This window comes from Hippocampus comes, unplaced genomic scaffold (genome assembly GCF_001891065.2).
Source record: "Hippocampus comes isolate QL1 unplaced genomic scaffold, H_comes_QL1_v1.1 scaffold223, whole genome shotgun sequence".
In the NCBI taxonomy this organism is placed as follows: domain Eukaryota; kingdom Metazoa; phylum Chordata; class Actinopteri; order Syngnathiformes; family Syngnathidae; genus Hippocampus; species Hippocampus comes.
Genome location: NW_017804808.1, coordinates 260,913 through 285,212, shown reverse-complemented (window position 1 = coordinate 285,212; position 24,300 = coordinate 260,913). Strand labels below are relative to the sequence as shown.

General features: G+C 41.1%; 1 protein-coding gene across 2 annotated transcripts in view; it reads left to right on the top strand.

Moving 5' to 3' along the window:
* The window catches only part of slc12a2 (solute carrier family 12 member 2), an 84,968-nt gene that overhangs the window by 41,265 nt on the left and 19,403 nt on the right, over positions 1 to 24,300 (top strand). For both annotated transcript variants that reach the window (XM_019862917.1, XM_019862912.1), the window contains exons 3-17: positions 157 to 232; positions 3,292 to 3,387; positions 3,978 to 4,117; positions 6,837 to 6,947; positions 7,097 to 7,205; positions 7,366 to 7,490; positions 11,217 to 11,301; positions 11,417 to 11,571; positions 11,674 to 11,781; positions 14,221 to 14,344; positions 15,150 to 15,251; positions 18,726 to 18,881; positions 20,570 to 20,669; positions 22,846 to 22,957; positions 23,247 to 23,387. In XM_019862917.1, coding sequence (XP_019718476.1) covers positions 157 to 232; positions 3,292 to 3,387; positions 3,978 to 4,117; positions 6,837 to 6,947; positions 7,097 to 7,205; positions 7,366 to 7,490; positions 11,217 to 11,301; positions 11,417 to 11,571; positions 11,674 to 11,781; positions 14,221 to 14,344; positions 15,150 to 15,251; positions 18,726 to 18,881; positions 20,570 to 20,669; positions 22,846 to 22,957; positions 23,247 to 23,387 — 1,740 coding nt within the window. The remainder of the gene's footprint in view (positions 1 to 156; positions 233 to 3,291; positions 3,388 to 3,977; positions 4,118 to 6,836; positions 6,948 to 7,096; positions 7,206 to 7,365; positions 7,491 to 11,216; positions 11,302 to 11,416; positions 11,572 to 11,673; positions 11,782 to 14,220; positions 14,345 to 15,149; positions 15,252 to 18,725; positions 18,882 to 20,569; positions 20,670 to 22,845; positions 22,958 to 23,246; positions 23,388 to 24,300) is intronic.

Below are 24,300 nucleotides of genomic sequence, written 5' to 3'. Positions count from 1 at the left end.
ATATATAGAGCTAAATATATATATATCTATATATATATATATATATATATATATAGAGCTAAATAATTGTTTGTTTGTACTTTCACATTTTATTCTCCAATGCTGACATTTGCTGTTTGGAGTGAAGCATTCATTATGTGTCCTTCTTTTTTCCAGGTCCGCTGTATGTTGAACATATGGGGTGTGATGCTCTTCATTCGTATGTCCTGGATTGTGGGTCAGGCTGGAATTGGTAAACAGTTGTCTCTTTACATCACTTTGGCATGGAACAGAGGTGTTCATTTAATGTGGGGTTCATCTCTTAGCTTCAGTTATGATGGTCAACCTCAGAGGTGAGGTTGTAAGGACAACAGTGTCAGCAGGGAAGTCCAGACTTTGTCCAGCTCTTCCAGGCAAATCCCGAGGTGTTCCCAGACCAGCTTAGAGACTTAGTCTCAGCAGCATGTCCTGACTTTTCTTTCGGTCCCCATCCCTGTTGGATATGACCGGAACACCTCAGCAAAGGCCAGGAGGTGTCCAGGAGATGTCCAGGAGGCATCCTAATTAGATGTCTGAGCCATTTCATCTGGCTTCATTCGATGCAGAGGAGCAGCGGCAGCTACTCTGAGCCCCTCTCAGATGACTGAGCTTTTCAAAACCTTGTTATTATTGCACTAAGTAACTGTACCGGACCTTGATGTTTAGCTGGCAAAAATTACTCAATACCATCATTTTGAAGTCCCAGTACTTGGAAAAATAACATGTAGCGAACACACCCCATCTCTGTGTCAGGAGGGGCCAGTGCCAAGAGTGTTGGTGTCCAAGTCGCACACATATAGAGAGAGAGCGCAGAAATGTGACTGTGTTGGGCTACAATGAAGCTACAGATGCTTCCCTGCCTGGGCCATTAGACATTTACCCATTTAAATCTGTCAAGCCATTTTTCCATATCACACATTCTTTTTGCATCGGGTTAAATCCTTCCCGTAAGAAATGGCTTGAACAATATAAATAAATATCCGGGTCTGGATCTTTACTTTGCCACGTTCACAGCCATCTGACCTAATTAGTACAGTCGAACCTCGTTTCAACTGTTTTCACCCCTATAACGTTCACATTTCAAAGTCACGAAGTAATTCATTTTCCATTTGCCGTTTTGCTGACAGCAAACACCTTTATACCGTAAAATTCATTGTAACAACCACTTTTTCCCACAAAATAGTGAGAGGGCCTTTGTTACAACAAACTGTGGGAAGCTAACTGCCGCCGCGACCTTGCTGATTAACAAAATGTACAGCGCATGATTCCCCTCTGTTGCAAAGCAATACTACTGATTGACTCGTACATTGTTGTACTTCTGGAGGCACGGCGCGGTCCTGAGGACGTGGTCTGAAAACATGCGTGGTAAATGAAAGCAAATCTCGCTGTGTGTGAAGGCTGAAATTGTCTCTCACTTTCGAAAGAGAGTCTCCCAGACCTAGCTCAGCCGAGGCCACAACGATGCAGTCGATGATTTCGACAATCATCCGTAATGGCAACAAAATCATCGCAGAGTTCTAGGCCAACAGATGAAAAGATGATGGTAAACGGATTCAGGGCGCCACACATCCTAAATCGATGACAGTTGGCTTCGTCGGCAGCACTGTCAATTGCCTATAGCGGGTGACAATTGCTGACTGAATGTTTTCAGAGATGATGTAGGAACACTACAGTTGTTTCATGCCTTATAAAATCATTTTTTTCTTCATACTGTATCCACATACTGTATTTGTAATTGACATGTTTATACTGTATTACATGTTTATGTTTTTACAATTATAAATGGTCATACTGTATTATTATTATTATATACATTGTAATGGGCGGCCATTTTATTGGAAATGATTACAGTGAGCTACCATTTTCCGTACAGATGTCCCTCGAGGTATGTTGGAACGAGGTTCGACAATTTGCTTTTTATCAATGACATTTTGAGCTGGCTTCCTTGATCGCCGCTGTTCTGTGGCGCACAGTGCAGAGATTGTACATTTCTCAATTTCATCTACAGGTACATGTGGAATTATACATTCTGTTCAGTATTATTATGCAACATGCATACAGCCGGCTGGGTCTTGAAGTATCAAGCAATTGCTAGCTTCAGACCCGTAAACAAATTTATTCTGTGTTTGAAAGCGGCTGGATCGATCACTCTTGGACCACTGGTAATTTCTAACAGGTTGATGTTTACACTTGAGTATTTCTGTTATAGTTTGTAATTTTATACTCAACCGGTGTGACTTTGACACCCGTGACTTACAGTATGTCGCAATACATAATCAAGTCAATGTTGAATATTCAGTGAGATTTTCTACTGCCGGATGCTTCAATATTTTGGGGGGTTTTGTACAGCACTGCATATATATATAATATATACACACAATTATCAGTAGTGTTTCAAGATTTTTATTTTTGTTCAATTGTCCGAAAATGTTTAAAAATGTTTAAAAGTATTATAATTCCAATAGTTTTTATCTGATCAATATTACTCTAATTAGTATCCTGATGGTATATGTTTTTTGTATTATCTGTACAGTACATGAATTTTTGTTTCCTAAATTATAAAACACAAACAAAAAGAACTTTTAAGTTGAGCTGTCAGCTATCATTTCACTGCTTTTTACTGATTTAAAAAAAACATTTCCATGGTGTCGTTTTAGTACAGGTATAGAGGGACTGTAAGCAGTGATATTATCTGAGTCAGTTTTAGTATCATGACAACACTACAACAGTGTTGATGGTGCTATGCTTCCCCCTCATGAGCCGCCAGTTTGTGGGCCAAAAGTTCCTCCCAATTATCGCAGGTCTGATTGTCATTGCCCAAGTGAGGATTGAAGCTCCCCAAGCAGAAAAAGGGAGTTCCAAGGGAACCCTTTTCAGCATCCCCTCCAATGAATCTAATGAGGATGGAAACACAAGGCTGCTATTTGGTGCCTCACCCGAAATACTGCCTTTCAAAATAGGACATTTTACAGCTGTAATTTTAATACCATGATACCACGATATTTTTGCCTATCGTACCGTTAGAATTTAATATCGGCCTGTGCCTCCTCCAGGGTGACAGTCAAACCCTTCTCAAGAGCTCTTGTGTGTATACATGTATATAAGTTGGAATTGAAAAAATCCGCTATTTTACTTCAAAAAGTACAAGGAGTCGCCTAGACTTTCATACAGTGGCTTGTCGCTATAACTGCATTTTTATTTCTCATTCAGCTCTCTTGGTTATTGGGCAATTTTGATGAAGCAATTCTAAAGATCACACTTTGTCCTCTACAGCCCTATCTTGCTTGATTGTTGCCATGGCCACTGTTGTGACGACGATTACTGGACTGTCTACTTCTGCTATTGCAACCAATGGGTTTGTTCGAGGAGGTATATCTTGTCTTTTCAAATACCGTCCAAGCATCTACAGCATTGTAATTAGAAAAGCCCAAAAAATTCATCAATTGTGTTTTGGTGCCACCCTTCCTTTTCGGGCAACTTAAATTAGAATCAGTAATGTTTTAATGTCCGTTTACTGCATTATCTTTCTTCCTGACATGTACAGTGCAGACATAAATTATGGTACATGTTTTGATTCTTGTCTTGATTTTGGCTTACAGTGTATTGTTAAGAGCGTTCTGACGGGTTAACATCTGTTTATATTTATGCAACTTTGCCTAAATACTATTACGCCCCTGAAAATTGAGTTCCACTGCATGAAATATGTTATTTCGCAATTGCAAATGCAATTTTGATCAAACCCCATTACCAATCTGAAACTCTACAGTGAAATCACATGCTGATTGTTTTATTTCAAATTCAATGTTGTTGTACTAAGCTAAGTAGTGGCAAAGGCAAAAATCGTATCATCCTGGATGTACCTGCATAGGTACATGAGGAACTGAATATGGTCCCCGTTGCCCTTACCATTAACTGTGACTGTGGCTGACTATGATTTGTAAATGTTCTTTCCTCTCTAGGTGGAGCATACTACTTGATTTCAAGAAGTCTGGGCCCAGAATTTGGAGGGTCTATTGGTCTAATCTTTGCATTTGCCAATGCAGTGGCTGTGGCCATGTACGTGGTTGGCTTTGCTGAAACAGTCGTGGAACTTCTTGAGGTAAGTCTCTTCACTTTTGATACTTCTCAAGGTGGGGGAGAAGAGGGGTAAACATTTATAAATAAAATAAAGATTTTCTTATCTCATTTGCTCGAACTCTGCAGGTGTCACCATTAAGAAACATGCAACACTGAAATATTGCAAAGTGCTTTAAACCCAGTAATATATGGTGAATTATTGCATCCTTTAGTATCCTCTACCAATGCAAACTTAGGAAAGCTCATATACTGTATCTGTAAACAATGTCGATACAAACGTGGCAGTCAAGATTTAAATTACTCTGGCCTATGTGTACTTGAAAAGAAGATATTCCGATGGACTCCAATGGGGGGGAAAAGGTTTACAAATATTATTCCCCTGCTAAACTTTTTTTTTTTATTTAGAATATTATGAAGTCATTCACTGCCAGCGACATTTATTTAAATTTTGTCAATTTGAGTCGAAACGTTTAATCATTGGGAGGAGTGAGGTAGGTTCTGCTTGTCTGTAATGACGTCAAGCTTGTAAACAATTATACTGACTACTAACAGATGCCAATTGATGGCATCACGGCTCAGGATTTGAATACACAAAAGGGCATTGATGCGTGTGTGCGGGGCTGAGGGGTATTGGAATTGGTGTACTGGGGTCCAACTTTTAGGGACTATTTAGGTAGGTTCAATCTGAGTTTTGGCAATCAAGCTACCATTGCAGTCAATTTAAGTATGTATGCAACATAGAGACTTCATCATTTGCATTTGGTAATCCTTAATCCTTTACGTGTTGAGTTTTTGATGAGCTTCAGGGCATTTTCAGATTTCACATGGGACCATGTCAAGTTTTGGGAATGACTGCATTCGTAGTGTTTGATTCAAAACAATATGAAAATAGACAATCGTGTTGATCAGTTCAGAAATCCAAGTTGAGGTCCATGAATGTCTCATTTTGCTTAAAACACAATTCTTCTTTCATGGAGGATGAAGGAAATCGTGTTGCAAAAAATGACATTTTATAGAACTTGGGCTCTCAGTGCTACGATTTGTGCATTTACTTGTCTTTTTACTCATGCTTTACTGTCTGTGTTTTACCTCAACCAGAGTATGACAGTTTTATTATTTAGTTTCTTGATAATCATATAAAATACAGATGCCCAAACTCAAGGCCAAGGGGCCAGATGCGGCCTGTCACATCATTTCATTTGGCCCGCAAAAGCAAGTCATGTATCAACTTCCTTGTCCATTGCTAAAATCTGTATCAACATTTTAAATTGCCACGTGTAATAAATAATGATGAGATTTTGAGAACATTGAGAATTTTTTATTAGTACAGTAATTTGAACAATACCTGAACAAACTTCTGTCGTTTACTTCTGATTTCAAAACTAGTAATATATCAGCTTGCTCTGGATTATGGAATAATACAATGAGTCGATTAAACATTCATTTGGTTTCTCTGCCATAACGGCCCTCTTAGGTCAGCCGTAACTACAAAGTGGCCCCGTGACATCCCTGAGTTGGTTTACTCTGGAACAATTTATACCCCGCCCGCAGCCTACCACCATTTCTGAAATGATGGCGGCGCCCCTGCCGCACACTTCCACACAATCTTGCAGCTCCACTGCAAACCTCTGAATGTGAAACTCAAATGTGCTGTTTAAAAAACAGCATCAACACAATGTTAAGAGCATACTGTTGCTGACATGATACTCTCTGTGTTGTACACTTTAATATCACACAGAGACAGTGAACTGGGTGACAGCTCCACTTGCATTACAAAAAAAAAAAACTATGCATGTTTAAAAACAAAAAAACAAAACAAATGTACTTAAATGTAATCATCGAAAGGTGGTTGTTCCATTAAAAGAAAACTGAATGAGCAGATAAATCAAACGGAGCCAAGCAGTCACATGACTACAGTGTCTCGGTCCAGCCCCACATAGACGTTTTCAATTACTGAATTGCGTAATACATGTGAGAAATCTATATTTACCATTACACGTACATTTGAATGATGGCACCTGCCAATAGTTTGATTACTTGTACCGTTAAATTTAAATGGAAATTCAGTGTGGCATGTCTTTCTTCTTACTGAACAAATTACATGAAAATGACCCATATACTTATATCGTGTAATAATGACCGTATCTTCCGAGTGAGCCCCTATTGTGTTGTTTCATGTGTAAAAATGAAGCAAGCTAATTTAAGGTCATTTATTGTCTTAATTTGCGTTGATTACTGTTATTTTATTCAGAACAATACCGATACTGGGCAAGATTGGAATGTGCATATTCTTGTTTTGTATAGTTTGTGTGTTTATGTAATTGCACTATTTAAAAATAAAAGTTACACCAGTGCCCAGTGTAGTAATTTGTAGTTTTTTTCACTGACTATTTACCCTTAAGTAATTGATTGGAGAACTATTTTTTTACTCTGCAGAGTAGAACTTGAGTTTTGAATAATTATCAAACATCCAACTGACACGCTCGACAATTTAGTAATTTGCAGTAAGCACAAGTTTCCTCTGCTCTGACAGCTTTTGTCAGTTAAGAATTTGAACGGGCCTCAATTCTTGGTTGTGTCAGCTTTCACAATCAGCCAGCCATAAGGCAATTTGAAAAGCACAAATTCAGTTCGTACCCATATGTTTTCACGCAAATTTTGAAAGGAAAGCCCTGATTAAAAACTAAAACAAAATGCATAACATTCTTGATGAATATTTTAATTGCTCTCATCTTTTTCAGAGTGTGGATGCCATCATGACAGACGAAATCAATGACATTCGAATTATAGGTACCATTACTGTAATCCTTCTCCTGGGCATATCTGTTGCAGGAATGGAATGGGAAGCAAAGGTATGAGTCTTGTCCAATTTTTCATACTTGGAAAGCCTGCATTAACTGTGTAGATTCTCAGGAGATGTGATGTGCATTTTTACCCCCCCGCCCCCCCAAAAAAAAATCACATACTTTATTAACGTAATTGGTGAATTTTCTCCTTTTAGGCCCAGATCTTCTTGCTCTTTGTACTCATCACAGCAATCATCAACTACTTCATTGGAACTTTTATTCCTGTTCAGTCAAAGAAATCTACAGGCTTCTTTGGCTATGACGGTATTCCATTTTGTTTTTATATGAAGCTACTGACAGGAAATGATGGAACATTTGTGGAGATGAATAAAATTTCATTTGTCAATTTACTGCTGAATCATTGTTGATCACAATGATTATTGGTATTATTCTTTTTGTAACAAGCTTTTTTGTGTTCTCTTAGGTTCTATCATGTGGGAGAACATGGGTCCTGACTTCAGGAAAGAAACATTCTTTTCTGTCTTTGCCATCTTTTTCCCTGCAGCTACTGGTATCCTCGCTGGGGCCAACATTTCTGGAGACCTTGCAGTAAGTCAACAGTTTTCAAATATTTTTTACTTTAGAGGCCAGGTTGACTGACACAAGAAGTGGAGACTCGTGACCAACAGTATGGTTTCATGCCCGGAAAGAGCACGAAAGTTGCTACATTTGCACTGAAAATGCTGATGGAGAAATCTGGAATGGCAATATGTTAGACGAGTCCAGGACATGTATGAGTACAGTAAGACAGCGGTGAAGTGAGCTGCCAGAGTAACGCAAGACTTCGATGTGACAGTGGGATTGCATCAAGGATTGGCTCAGAGACATTTCTTATGTAATACAGTAATGGTCAGATTGCCAGATGAGGTCGGACTGGAGTCTCCGTGGACGATGATATTTGCGGATCATATTGTGTTTTGCAGTGGAAGTACGGAGCAGGTGAAGGGAAACTCAAGTGGTAGTAGTAAATGATGGAAAGATAAGAAATTTTGGGAAGTCACAGCAAGAGGGAAAAGGAAGACTAAAGAGAAGACTCATGGATATGGTGGAGGATCCATAAACACTTTTAACAGAATATTATCCCAGCCCGATTGTGCACATCCCCTCTGCACAACCAAATAATTTGGTTAATATAATGCCTGAGCTGGAGGTATCTGTAAAAATCGTCCTTCTTCAAACCAAACTGCTTATTTAGATTTTGGAAACTATTCATTGTCCCTTTATGTAAGAATGTGCAGTATGCTGTTAAACCTTGTGATCCCCATCTTTCAAATCTTGCGTCCCACTTTTTAGGTAAAAAATCGGGATCAGATGCAACCCATCTCAAGATCTTCACCTCCTCTTTCAAATGATTTTGAGCTACTACCTTGTACCACATCTTGAGTGACAAGCAAATCCAGGGGTTGCCTAACGCCTTCACATTATTCATTCGGCCCTTGTCTCCAATTGTCGATTATATTGGAAATTCTGTTGTTAATGCGCTGTCAATGTCCTTCCACCTGGCATAGTATTTTAGGTTGCACAAACAAATCAATGGCCTTAACTGAGCCGCAATATAATAATAATAATACATTTTATTTATAAGCGCCTTTGAAGACACCCAAGGACACTTTAATATAGTAATCTTTTAAACATGGAAGGGCTAAGAAGCTTATAGTAACGGCTCTAACCAAAAAAATCATCTCAAAAATTTACAAGGGGCTACAACAAATAAAGCAAAGCTCACTGCACATAAAACAAAAATGGGAGCGGGAAGGTAATATGGTCTTAAAGGAAGAAGTTTGGGAAAATCTCTGTGAGGTACAATGGAAAACTTCAAGCTCACGGGTTTGGCGAGAGTTTTGCTGGAAAACGCTAATAAGATTTTTTGTCACCCCAGCTCAAAAGAGGCACTACATTAATTCTTCTACATGCTGGCGGCAATGTGGGTGTCTTGAAGCAATCCATTTTCATATATTTTGGAGCTGTACATCATTGGTGCCGTTTTGGCGGGAGGTACATAAGGTTCTACAGAGTGTTTTTCAGAGAGACATCCAATTTAAATTTGAGTCTTTATACTTAGGGGCCATTGAATCAGAAAACGTTTCTAATAATGTTACATATTTATTTCAGATCCTAACTGCCGCTAGCAGAAAAGGTATTACAAGAAAGTGGTTAAAACCAGAAAAATCTACTGTTGAAGAATGGATCGACATAATCTATGATATGTTTAAAATGGAGAGAATTACCTTTACTTTGAGATTGAAACAGGAAACTTTTTTGAATAGATGGGAAAGATGGATGAAGTATATCACGCCACTACGACCATCATTTGTTTAGAGTTGACTTCTGTGGCCCCCCTTTACTCTTTCTCCTCTTTTATTTGAGTCTGTATTTTAGATTTCCTATAATCGAAAGCGTAATGAGTCCGAAGATTACCCCACTACATTTTTGTTTGTTTGTTTGTTTGTTTGTTGTTGTTTTTTTTTTCCTCATTTTACCATTGTAAAAAAATTGTGATACAGTTATACTCCTTATTGGTCCTTACACGTTATGTATTGCTTACTCAGTCCTGGTTATTTTAAATTGAGCTACTCTAGTGTAAGAGCAGTTGTACAAAGGAATTCTATGCTTTGTTCTCTCATTGACTGTATGGACCTGTGAATGCATAATAAAAAAAGAATTGGAAAAAAAAGGATATGGTGAAGGAAGGATGATCTGTAAATAATTGATCTAAATTATTTTTAATCTAATCTAAATATTGCTGAGAAAGCCCCTATTTTTGTTTTAGATTCATTACATTATTGAGCGCAGGCGGATCAAAAGATTCACATCACCAAAAAGTGGTATTATAAAGTATTTTATTATTTTTAAACAGACTTGAACGGAGGCAGTCCAATCCATTTACTTTCTGCTGTATTTGAAACTAATCCCAAAATCCTACCTGCAACCTTTAGTTTTGACCACCAGAGGGAATATCACTGTTTTGTTTTTGTAAATCTCCAAATAATTACAAAATAAAAATAAAAGAAAACACCAGGTCTATAAAAAGTGCTTAGGTTAACATCAAAAACAGTAAGAACACTTTTTTGAGCAAAAGTACTGAACACGGAACTTGCTTCAGATAAATAAAACAAACCCTTAAATCACAGTGCTGTAAGTTAGCACTTCAGAAATAACACTGTTCATCATGACAAAATAACGTGCTGAAATAAACATCAACCACTTCCAATAGGCTACAGAGGACACAGCAGCTATGCTGACTTCATGCATGGTACGGGGTGTTCTCCTCGAGTTTAGTTTGGCGAAGAGCTTTGCTATGGCTCCCTCTATTGCTAACGCTTTCGGTGCTAACAATAGCCATGGATGCATTCGTGACTGGGTGCTTTGCATTGATATAGGAGGCTAAACTTGAGCTGGTGGTAAGCAAACTCCTGACAAATTAAGCACAACACTCTACCTTTAGCAATAGTGCCGTCAGGGCGTTTTTGGAATGTAAATTGTCCATTCACTGTGCCGAGAACTCTCACATGGTCCTCCATTTTCACCTCTCCTCACCGCTGCTGATTTAGCCCACCCAAATCCAATAGGAGCCAATCAGTTTATGCTAAACAAGCCCAAACATCATGACAGCCAATCAATGTCCGCTTCAGGCTGTGACTGACAGTTGTTTCCCCACCCTCAACAACTCGAACACAGGAAGCGAACACATAAAAAGGGATATTAGAAAAAGGCAACCCACCTACAGAAAAAATAAACTTTGAGATTAAAAATTAGATTAACGCGATTAAAAAACATAACACATTAAGTATGGCTGTAATTAATTAATCACAATTAACTTGATAATTTGACACCTCTACATTTTTTTGCTGGTGTGACTTATAATCAGGAGCGACTTGCAGTCCGGAAAATACGGTAACAGAATTTTTTTCCAGAATATATAGAAACCAATCAATATTTTATGTTTGTTCTTTTTTCTTTTTTTTAACTGTTCTTTGTTCCCTCCTCCCTGCGACCATCGATGAACTCATGCAAAAATCACTTGCGTACTAGATTATGTTATCAGAGACATGCCACGTGCTGCACACGTTGAACCCTTCGGTCCCAGAATAAATTTAGGATGTTCAACACGTGAAGCATTCAAGATCATTGAGCTGAGATTTTGTCGTTTTCAAGATCATTGCTTTTGCAATGATTTTGAGAACAACTTGTACTGCATTTCGGGACCGATAATTTTTCATTTGTCTCTGTGATTGGTAATTTCATGCGTGTCTTTTTCTTGGATGCTTTTTCCAGGACCCACAGCTGGCTATTCCGAGAGGAACTCTTCTGGCCATATTGATCACTGGAATAGTTTATCTGGGAGTTGCTGTTTCTACAGGTACTTGGTTCTTTGTATATCCTTTACAGACAGATGATAAGATTGCCTATTTTTTATTTTTTTTCATTTCAATAGTATCCAATTACTTTTGCGCGGTTGATACTTGCCACTCCAGGTTCATGTATCGTGAGGGATGCCAGTGGAAATGACACAGTCAGTTCTCAGTTCCTGGTGAATTGCACTGATGCTTCCTGCAAATTTGGCTATGACTTTTCTTCTTGTAAGAGTGTCAAAGGTGGCTGTCGCTATGGCCTACACAATGATTATCAGGTATGAGGCATTCTCAATCATTACAATTACGTATATTTCAGAATCAAAATTTGTTGATTTATTAGGTGCACAACATAAAAGATGTTTTAACTATGTGTCCAGGTTATGAGCATGGTTTCGGGTTTTGGACCCATCATTACAGCTGGAATCTTCTCTGCCACCCTGTCCTCAGCACTGGCGTCGTTGGTCAGTGCACCCAAAGTATTTCAGGTGAGCCATCATGTTATTTTGTGTAAGACTTTGTCAGGATTATACCCGGACAAAGTTAAACAAAAGAGTCGACACACAGCGAAGATTGTCTTTGCAGTCGGCGGAAGCATGATTTCCCAAAGCAAACGACGGCAGTTGCTCCGCAATCACACTCAAAGTTCCTCCTGCTCCTCGTCGGACTTTTATGTTTACATATGCAAAATACAAGAAAAACACTGCCCCCGATATTTGCATACCACGCCCCCAGTCCAGCCCCTCGGCGGTGATTCGATTACTTTTGTCAAGCTTTGAACAACAGATACACTGATACCTTCATGTCTGGTCTGCCACGAATAAGCAAGTTGCAGACTTCGCAGATGACAAATGTTTGCCTGGGCGCGACACTTATTACCAGTTCCCAAACCGTCTTTTGATGTTCTAAAACACTTCGTTCCTCAACTGTTTACTCCCACTTCCAAGCTGAGTCTAACCTCCTTACATCTGTTCGCACCCTTGCTTTAATGTGATTACTGTGGACTTTAAAAGGCCCTCCGCCCGACACGGCCGACACCCTTGCGCACAGGCATACACTCCAGAACGTCGATCCATCCATCCATCCATTTTCCACCGCTTATCCGGGGTCGGGTCGCGGGGGCAGCAGCTTTAGGAGGGAAGCCCAGACTTCCCTCTCCTCAGCCACTTCTTGGAGCTCTTCCCGGCAGATCCCGAGGCGTTCCCAGGCCAGCTGGGTGACATAGTCTCTCCAGCGTGTCCTGGGTCGTCCCCGGGGTCTCCTGCCAGTGGGACATGCCCGGAACACCTCACCAGGGAGGTGCCCAGGAGGCATCCTAATCAGATGCTCGAGCCACCTCGTCTGGCTCCTCTCGATGTGGAGGAGAAGCGGCTCTACTCTGAGCCCCTCCCGGATGACCGAGCTTCTCACCTTATCTCTAAGGGAGAGCCCGGACACCCTGCGGAGAAAACTCATTTCGGCCGCTTGTATCCAGGATCTCGTTCTTTTGGTCAGCTCGTGACCATAGATGAGGTTTGGGACGTAGATCGACCGGTAAATTGAGAGCTTCGCCCTTTGGCTCAGCTCCTTCTTTACCATGACAGACCGATACAAAGTCCTCATCACGGCAGACGCTGCACCGATCCGCCTGTTGATCTCTCGCTCCCTCCTGCCCTCATTCGTGAACAAGACCCCAAGATACTTAAACTCCTCCACTTGGGGCAAGATCTCCTCCCCGACCCGGAGAGGGCACTCCACCCTTTTCCAACTGAGGACCATTGTTTCCGATTTGGAGGTGCTGATCTTCATCCCAACCGCTTCACATTCAGCTGCGAAACGCTCCAGTGAGAGTTGCAACCTCTGACTCTGACACTACAAGGACCGTATTAGGGACCTCGGTACGCCATACTCCTGAAGCACCCTCCACAGAACCACCTAAGTGACATGGTCGAACGCCTTCTCCAAGTCCACAAAACACATGTAGACTGGTTGGGCAAGTTCCCACGTACCCTCGAGGACCCTGCTAAGGGTGTAGAGCTCCACAGTTCAACGGCCGGGACGAAAACCACACTGCTCCTCCTCAATCTGAGGCTCGACTTCCTGACGGACCCTCCTCTCTAGCACCCCTAAATAGACCTTACCAGGGAGGCTGAGGAGTGTGATCCCTCTTTAGTTGGAACACACCCCCTTTTTAAAAAGGGGGACCACCACCCCGGTCTGCCAATCCAGAGGCACTCTCCCCGATGACCACGCGATGCTGCAGAAGCGTGTCAACCAGGACAGCCCCACAGCGTCCAGAGCCTTGAGGAACTCCGGGCGGATCTCATCCACCCCTGGGGCCACCGAGGAGCTTTTTAACCACATTGGTGACTTCAATCACAGAGATAGGAGAGCCCACCTCAGGGTCCTCAGACTCTGCTTCCTCCAAGAAAGGCGTGTTGGTGGAGTTGAGTAGGTCCACCGGTTCACAACGTCTTGAGTCGAAATCAGCAGCGCCCCATCCCCACTGTACACAGTGTTAGTGGTGCACTGCTTCCCCCTCCTGAGACGTCGAATGGTGGACCAGACCATCCAGAACGTCTAGACATGCCCAAATTAAATGAAACTTTAAACATGATATCGTTTTACTCGTAGAGTTCTCTATCAGCCTTTCACAAAATTGAACCTGTGCCTCACCTTGGCAGAGTTGAGTGCAATGCTCAAAGGCACCTTAGCTATGAATGGAGGTTGGTCAGGCGTGGTGTGCAGCACACTCATTCCTCCACCCATGGCATTATGTTAGTTGAGGATTGAATACAGACCCTTTGGTTACAAGGTGCATTTTTGGTCACACGCCATATTGTAGATGTGTCCCGAAACAAGTAAACAAGTCAAGTTAAAATAGGCTCACAGTTATAAGAAACACGCTGTACTGTATATATTAACAACACAATTATGTTTTTTTACAGGCTTTATGTAAAGACAACATTTACCCTGGCCTTGGAATGTTTGCCAAAGGTTATGGCAAGAACAACGAGCCTCTCCGGGGCTACATCCTGACCTTTGTAATCGCTCTTGTGTTCATCCTAATTGGTAAGGTAGCTGCTGGATTACAGAGTGCAAAACTGCAAAATAATTAGTGATCCAAGAGTATTACTCTTATAGAATTTATCTTAGATAAACATTTGAGTTTGAGGTAATCTGAGAGAGTTTTTTGTTATCCTGTTTGTTGTCTGTGATGCAAATCTCACATAAATTTGATAATTAGGCTGATCCGAGTTAAAAAATAAATAAATAAATAAATAAATAAAACAGAAGAAGGCATTTTATGGCTGCTGGTGTCTCCGAAGTCCCAGGAACCTCTCTCCAGGATATTCCAAAACTTTTCAATCATTTATAAAGCTATAAATACTACATGGATGGGTTATTGGAGACGGTCACGATGTTCCATCAAGGCTGCATCGTTGGCAAGGAGGTGGTGGAGTAATGTTTTGGGCTGAAATATTGAGAAGTGAAATGATAAATCTCTTTAGTGTAGATGTATTGAAGGTGTGGATCTTGTAACTGTTATGTTCCTCCTAGGGTAAAAAAAAAAAAAAAAAAGAGGAAAAACAACCTGCCTTCCACAGTACAGTGATTCTCAATCACGATGAAGCACCATCCCACGCTTCAAAATCTGAACAAAAACAGCATCTACTTCACCATTCTGGACTCATTGTAATTGTCCCCTATTAGAATAAACCTGGTCTTGAACATGGTCCTGATGATTGAGGGTATAAATATAAGGGTGATACTATTCGAATCCACATTTTTCCATACAAGTTTATTCAAGGAACAGAGAAAGTATAATCCTATATTTAAGCATGTGAACAACTGGTCATTTATCTTTTCTTTGCAGCTGAGCTGAACATCATTGCCCCGATCATCTCAAACTTTTTCTTGGCCTCCTATGCATTGATCAACTTTTCCGTGTTCCATGCCTCATTGGCTAACTCCCCAGGTAAGTTATAGGAAGATAGGTGAATTACTGTAAATGTAACCTATTATGATAAACTGCGCAGTTACGGGCTGGTAGGAGTCTGAAAATTAATTCAAAATTTGAGTGGGCACAATCCAATCGATTTATTTTTCCTCAAAGGCATTAAGTGACCACATTCTAAAATGCTTGCAGGGAACTTCTGACTAGAAGGTTTGGAGACAAAGCTAATGAGGCCGGATGATGATTGGACATGTGAAAAGGAGGGACAGTGGATATATCGGTAGAATGATGCTGCCAGGTAGGAGGCAAAGAGGTGATTTATGGATGTGGTGAAGGGAGATAGCTGAGCTGTTGTTTGAGCAGAAAGTGCAGAGGACAAGGTGAGGTCTATAATGATTTGCTGTGGTGACCTCTGAATAGGGTAAAGCCAAAAGGGAAAGAAGAAAAAGCCCCCCACCCAAAAAAAAGAAAACGAATCAGGGAATGCCACCGAGAATTTTTTTTTTTTTTTTTTTTTTATGTTACAGTATGCCTGAAATTATCAACTCATTTTAAATTGAGTGTGCTTACTAGGGAAGAAGACTAAGATGATGACAATTTAGTCGCGTACTGGATCAACAAACTTATTTTGAAATGGAATTAAAATTACATATGCTCCACTATAGTATGGAAATCTGCTATAAGAGGGAATGTGATGATGACGTTGATCAGTAGAGTACTACAGAAATCATTGATAAATCTTACTATTTCGAAAAGAGCTCATTTTTTTCAAAATAAGATTTTTGGTTGTTTGGTTAAAAAAAAAAATCAATCTAAAAAAATATTTGTTCACATTTGAAATCTACAAGTAATCTGAACTGCAATATAGTGAGGGCTACTGTACAGATCAGGGGTCACCAACATGGTGCCCGCAGGCACCAAGTAGCTCGTGAGGACCACACCAATAGCCCGTCAGTGCTAGGATTCTGATTTGCAAGTAGAAATTACGATTTAAAAATGCAAACACTGGCAGCATTGTGAGACATCTTTAACCCTTTCATTCCACAAGACTTACTTGTACGTCTTTTTAAAATTAGGCCCCGCCTACCAAGGATGTACTTGTACGTCTTAAGTCTTTTTTTTTGTGTCATAGAGAGGAGGAGGGTCTGATGCAATCTGTGAATGAGAATAAACCGTTTGCATTGTAAAGCATGTAAAAAAGCGACCAGTATTGCTTAAGAATGGAAAAAGATTTTTTTCTACTGAAAGAAGAGAGTCCAAACTTTATTATGGTAGGCTCCATGTTTATATAGCATTAGAACCAAATATTCTGTGGACCTTGCAAGATCAGTCAAAATCCAGGAAAACGCTGGGATTGAGGGGATTGCTCAAGTGAAAATGGTTGGGATTGAATGAGTTAAGATGATCAGAGCCTGAAAATTAAAAGCATTAAGTATGAAAAATAACACATTCTAATATTATTAAATGTAATTTGTACAAATGTTATTTCAGACGTGTATCAATTTGGTAGCCCTTCACACAATCAGTACACATGAAGTAGCTCTCACTCTCAAAAAGGTTGGTGACCCCTGGTATAGATAATAGTACCGTACCGCAATCATGTTCAGAAGGCTGAGATTTGGGTGGGGATGTGCACGGAACACCTCTCCATGAAGGCGTCCAGGAGCTATCTAAAAAGATGCCGGAGCCAACTCAAAGGGCCCTTCTCAGTGTGGAGGAACAGCAGCAGCTCTACTCTTTGCCCCTCCTGGATGACTGAGCCTCTCACCCTATTTGTAAGGGAGAGTCTGCACACCCTGAGGAGGGAACTCATTGCAGCCACTTGAATCAGTTATCTGGTTCTTTCGGTCTCTGGTTATCCCAATGGGCTGCTGCCGGGTGAGGGGATAATATTTTCTAAGGTATTTATTCGTCATAAAGAGTTGTGAGCTGTGCGGGTTTTTTTTTTGTTTTTTTTTTGGGTGGGTGGGTACCATTTTCTCTATGTGACCTTATGCCCCACGACAACCTATGGGACACTCTAAGGTGATGGCTTAAAGAGGAGAAATGAAGTATTATTAACAAATACTTGGTATTTTAAATACAGTACTGATAATTAAATAATGGAACTCCTCAAAGCCCAAAAATCAAGCAGTAAACAATGTGTGCTGTCAGTCCTATTATGTTAGTACATACTGTCTCTTATATCTCACAATAATACCGACACGATGCCATTGATCAGGTGGTTAGCTGCATCTTGATACAACAAAATCACTAACAAAGCTGGTCTAAAATGAACACAGCATTACAGTAGTGGAGGTTTTTTTCATAGAGACTGCTTCTTTAAACAGCACTGTCTAGTGAGTTTTCATTGTTTTATTTTCTTGTTTCACACTCAAATAAGTTCAAATAACGGAATACAAACATCATCACCATGTCAAACCTATGATATTTGCTAAATAAAAGATAACTTTAAAAAAAAATTTTGCAAAATCCTTGAATACATCCCAACTTGCATGGGGTATACAGTAGCCCTTTCAGCATGTCCTTAACAGATTTTGAGGCTGTAGAAACATCAAGAAGCAGCTTGAAAACTGCACCGTACGCTTATGATTTATTTATAGACACTGTTATAAGAAAGAAAGGTGTGTACGTTATTTTTGATGTGAGATGATTTACTGCAATGTTTCTTTTTTTGTACATATTGAATTCTATGCTCTTTTCTCCTTTAACCCCAGAGCGCTAGCTGTGCTCCAGGTACAGATTCTCTGTCTTGCGTCTAATTACACCAAGCAGATGATGTATTTATTTACCTGGACATAAATGGTACATGGCTCAATTTGAGGCTTACAATTTTGTAAATATTGAGGAAATAGACTGTCTGACAAGATCTTACCACCTCTCTAAAAGCAATTTGAAAATAAAGTTTAAGTCTACCAATTACCAATCTCACTCAGGGAAAATCCTTACATAATGCTGAGTGAAGTAGCATGGTCAATGTACCCTTTATGTGTTGTGGTTGTAGTCACTGTGTAACAATGCAGTATCTCTGTGTCCCATCACTAAAATCCTATTACTTCAGTTTTTGTGGAACTCCTACGATGAGTGAGTAAATATGGTCCCAAATAGCAGGTGTAACTCTCTGATCTCATGCGTAACAGACTGATACCTCATTCTTTAACCTAAGTACATTCAACATCAAGATGCTTTCTCTCCATGTTCTTTGTAATGTGTTTGTAGTTAATGAGTATAATTCATAAGAAAAGAAAAGAAAGGAAGGAAAAAAACAAGGTTTCTTATGCTGTATCCCCTTTTTGTCTTGAAAACTGCTCAAATAATTGTTTCCTCGTTGGTGTATTTGACAAACCTACTTGAGTTTAACATCTAATAATTTGTTTCATCATTTTAACAGAAGTATTAGTTTTGCGGAGGTTTAGATATGGATATGACAGTGGTAGTTTTAACATTTTTTCGCATCTTTGTTCTGAATTGTGACTTGTGTCATTGATATCACAGGGTGGCGTCCCAGCTTCAAATACTACAACATGTGGGTTTCGCTTGCTGGAGCTGTACTGTGCTGCGTGGTAATGTTTGTCATCAACTGGTGGGCTGCTCTCTTCACCAACGTCATTGTTCTGGCACTCTATATTTACGTCAGCTATAAAAAGCCAGGTAAATGTGTCATCTTAAAAGTGATCTTAATTTTATTTCTCTGTGTATCCCAACGATTCCCGACCTACCATTTGAGAAACACCAGCTTAAATCACATCTGGTTTGGTTGCATAGGTTTAAAATTGCCGTTATTGTATTTATATGATGCACTTTTTGGTGAGACATATTTGAGAGAGTGGAAGGAAAAATTATATGAACCCTTGGAATTTCTTAAATTTTTGCATAAATCGATCATAAAATGGAGTGCGAGCTGTATCTAAATCACAAGAATAAGTAAACAGAGCCCGCCTAAACAAACATCACACAAACAATTATGTTTTCATAATTTTTTTAGAAGTAAACATTCACAGCGCAGGGAGGAAAAAGTAAGTGAACCTTTTGGATTTGAAAACTTCTTCCCCGTCGTGAGTGTTGACAATACTTGTTATACTCTTGGAAAAATATGAAAATACAGTATTCTCTTGTAAGCAATCATATTTGCGTTGTCCAATATTTCCTTATAACAGAATTTCCTTATGTGGGAACCGACTATGGTACATGTCCTTTATGAACATGCAAGTATGTTAACAAAATTCATGTGTAACAACACAAGCAATATAATGCAAACATATATGGTAAAAAAACTGTATAACACAAAAACTGCACCATACAGTACAGGTATATGAACAAAATACAGCATAACAAGACGGGTCACAAAATTAGCTACAAACGACTATTAGCTACAAAATGAGACTGGTAACAGACCTGGTGGCTATTCTTTCCACTCACTTCCCGGTCTCTGACTTTACCTCCCCTCGGTCAGCACACGAGACAGCATTGCTCAGCTGATGTCAGGCAACGAACTTTTTAAGACAGCCACGGGATGCTTCGAAGTCCTCTATGCCCATAGTTAGCACTAAATAGAGGCGCGGACACAGTTATTCCGTAGTATGGAGTGGGACTTGCTTGAGTTTGTGCTACTGCGGGCTTTCATATGGCTTCCGGGTACCGGGTACCGGAACTTCCGTTGTCATGAATCAAGCATTAATGTAATATCGTAGTCAAAATTTTATGGCATAGGTTTTTATTTCGGTTTGATAGAAGTATGTAGGTGGGAATACTTATTGTATCTAATTGTTGAATGGTACTGGTATAAGAAGAGTATTTGTGTGATTCACATTAAGACCACAGTTTATGAACAATTTATGCAAAAATTAATCTGGCATTGTATTCAGTTAAATTTAAGGCTCAGAAGTTTATATGCTGATGGAAAAACATATTCAAGTTAAAGAAAAGGTGTTTCACATGACCGAGGTTAATTCCATACTCACGTTTAGCTTTCGGTTGAATAATTCTACCGCAGTTATTCAAGCTCCTAATGTTGCAGAATATTAAGGTACACTTTATGGTCTTGATCCTTACTGACACTTAACACTTCGTCGAAAAACTGGAGTTGATACAAGTCCTCATGTGATACATCACTGTCACGCTGCAGTGTGCCCTTGCAACCTCTACATATGTAACACAGGGTTTATGACTTGGAACACACCTGTGTGCACAGTTTGACATGCAGCTATACATACATACAAGACTTTCTTATTGCCTGTAACGCCACATGCGACAGATGCCCTGTGGTTCAGCAGGGTGACCCACAAACACACTTCCTAATTCCAATATGTGTTTCTGTATGCATACTTTCTCTCGTCCAGATGTAAACTGGGGCTCATCGACCCAGGCTTTGACCTACCATCAGGCTCTCACCCACACTTTGCACCTCAGTGGAGTGGAAGACCACATTAAGAATTTCAGGTATAAAAGACAAGTAAGCACTCGTTTACCGGTCATTGAAATTATGTGGATCATCTTTGTGTTATGGTTAGATCAAGTTAACATCAGAAGCTGAATGGTTATTTTACCATCTACAGATCAGATGGAAACTAATAAGCAGTATAAAAGGCATCAAATAGTGTCTTAAGGATGGTTTGTGTGCCCTCAGGGTTCATTCTCATGTCCCCTCGCCACCTATCCATAATCCCAAAGAGATTAACATATTTGCTTTGATTGTGCTAATCTGCTTTAGGTAATCTCCCCGACCCACCAATACTGCCGACCTCACTATCATCATCATCATCATCATTCTCTTCCGCTTATCCAAAGTTGAAGTTGGATAATGTGGGTAGCAGTTTACGCAGGGAAGCCGAGTCCCTCTCCGTATCCACTTAGTCCAGCGCCACCTAGTCGATCCCGAGGTGTCCCCAAACCAGCTTCGAGACATAGTCTCTCCAGTGTGTCTTAGGTCATCCTTGGGGCCTCCTCTCAGTGGGACATGCCCATGATCCAAACAAGATGCCCGAGCCACCGCTTCTGGCTTCTCAGGATGCAGAGGAGCAGCCGCTTGACTCTCAGCCCATCCCGGAAAACCAAGCTTCTCACCTTATCGCTAAGGAAGAGCCCAGACACCCTGCGGAGGAAACTCATTTCGTCCGCTTCCATCTGAGAGTAGGAACGTATGTCTCACAGGCCAAAAAGGCCTAATATGACTCCTCCAGTCTGACGGCATCACTTACCCGCAGGTGTCCACCTGTGGGTTTGGTGATTACATTGACCACATTACGACCACAGCTCTGATCGGCCACCTTGACATTGTAGGTGTGGAATATGGTCCACTTGGACCCTGCCTCCCTCAGGACATGGGAGAAGTTCTGCCAGAAGTGGGAGTCAAAACTATTTCTGACAGGGGATTCTGCCAGATGTTCCCAGCTAACCCTCACAATGCGTTTGGGTCTGCCAGGTCAGACAGACATCTTCCCCCACCATCAGATATAACAGACGACCAAGTCGTTGACAGCTCTGGACCTCTCTTTACCTGAATGTCCAAAACAAACAAAGATCAAACTGCTGCCTTGAGTGTCCTGCTGTCAAGTGCACATGTGGTCAACCTTATGCTTGAACATGGTGTTCGTTATGGACAATCTGTGATGAGCACAGAAGTCCAGTAACAGAACACCATTTGGGTTCTGATCAGGGGCGCCTCCAAACCAAGCCCTTCCAGGTCTCAATGTCATTGCCCAGATGAGCATTGAAGTCCCCCAGCAGAACAAGAGAGTTCCAAAGGGGAGTGCTATCAGCACACCTGCAAGGCCTCAAAAAAGGGTGGATACTCAGAGCTGCTGTTTGGTGCATAGGCACATGCAACAGTCACAATCCGTTCCCCCACTGGAAGGTGGAGGGAGGCTACCCACTCGTCCACCGTGGTGAGCCGAATCGGTGCAGGCCCGGCCACCAGGTGCTCACCAACAGGCCCCACCTCCAGCTCCAGAGGGGGACCCTGGTGACCCGCGTCTGGGCAAGGGAAAACAAAATTAATTTATACTTATCACGACTAGGGAGCGGCCCGGTGGTCCAGTGGTTAGCGCATCGATCGCACAGTGCGGAGGTACTGGGTTCAATTCCAGCTCCGGCCTCTCTGTGTGGAGTTTGCATGTTCTCCCCGGGCCTGCGTGGGTTTCCTCCGGGTACTCTGGTTTCCTCCCACATTCAAAAAACATACATGGCAGGCTGATTGAACTCTCTTAATTGTCCCTAGGTGTGAGTGTGAGCGTGGATGGTTGTTCGTCTCTGTGTGCCCTGCGAGTAGCTGGCAACTGGTTCAGGGTGTCCCCCGCATACTGCCTGAAGACAGCTGGGATAGGCTCCAGCACCCCCTGTGACCCTTGTGAGGATAAGCGATGGATGGATGGCATTACTAGGGATCATAGGAATCATGTTTTGTCTGGTCCCTCACTTCGGACCTGTTAGCCATGGGTGACCCTGCCAGAGGCATAAAGCCCCAGACCACTTAGCTCCTAGGTTCATTGGGACATACAAGCCCATCCACCATGGTAAGGTGACGACTCACGGAGGGAATCCTAAGACCAGACCACAGAAAAATAAAAACTGTTTTCTTCAGGAATGATGTACTGTACATTTTTGCTTTTTATTGTAGACCCCAGTGTCTGGTGATGACTGGTTACCCTAATTCCCGTCCAGCCCTATTGGACCTGGTCCACAGCTTTACCAAAAACGTTGGTCTGATGATCTGTGGTCATGTTCGCACGGTGAGCAAATTCTTCTTTCTGGCAGAAAATTTCAAACAGTAGTATCTTATGTTATTTGTGAGATACATTTGCAACAGTATTGGACACACCTCACCCATTAAATAAAGACAAAATTTTGAAAATAAATTTCCTTCTGGCAATATTTTTCAGATTAATAATGATATGCTGCTGCCATTTATATAAATGAACTTAGCCAATTATTTTTTTTTTATTCTTATTATTACTACTACGACTATTGCTTCATTTATTTACATTACTATGTTCCATACGTGTCTGTGCCACCTTCCAGGGTTACAGAAGGCCAAACTTTAAAGATCTGGCAACAGACCAGTCCCGGTATCAGCGTTGGCTGCTGAAGAATGAAACAAAGGCTTTCTATACGCCAGTGTTTGCAGAGGACATGAGGCAGGGAACCCAGTACCTCCTTCAGGTAGGAAGACATGGCTTCTGTCATAAAGTGGCACTTGCGGTGAATCGCTTCTGATGAAATGAGCACTTATGTCGTAGGTTTGGGTGACTTATTCTTTTCCTTGACTGCATCGGTTTGTCCCCATTTATCCCCGCCCAAAGGATCGGGACAGCTGAGAGGGTGAAAAAGAGTTTTGCGCTAGAACTCAACAGTACTAACTTGATCTCAGTTTTTGCCGATGTTATCAACACTTGTATTATGTATAATAAATATACACATGCTTTACAGCAGGGGTGCCCAATCTGTTTTCACCAAAGATCTACTTTTCACACACAAATGCGTGCATATGCACGCACACATGCATACCATGATGTCCAACCGCCATAACGGACCCTAACATGGACAAAAACAGAAAAATAAACTAGATACAAGAAAAGACTGGGTTTGTAAAAAGGAAATCGTTGATTAGGCCAAACAAAAGAGATAGTGTGTTTCCGGTAACATGAAATTTCAGCATAGGGTCGGTAGGTCGGACAGTTTTTTTTTTTTTTTTTTTTTTTATCTCCCCCCCCATCAAAAATTTAAACAAAATAACCATAAAACATAAAACAAGAAGACATTGAACCCGCCACTTAGCGGCCAGTGCCGTCGCCACCTATTTAGTTTTCTCCCCGCTCCGGACCCGGGGGGCCGGGGCGCGCCTCCGCCGCCGTCCTCCTCCGCCCTCGGTTTTTACTCGGCCGTGGTCTTCATCAAATAGTTCGCTGATTTTTTTCGATACATCAATGGATGCTATTCTCTTAACATTACGGTGCAAGCATGCGACTGTAACACAGAAAACGCTGTTTAGAATGTCGTCGGAGATCGCGGCCGCCGCCATGTTTCAATGTTGTTGACAGACGACAGGGCAAACGACGCATGCGCTCAACGTGAA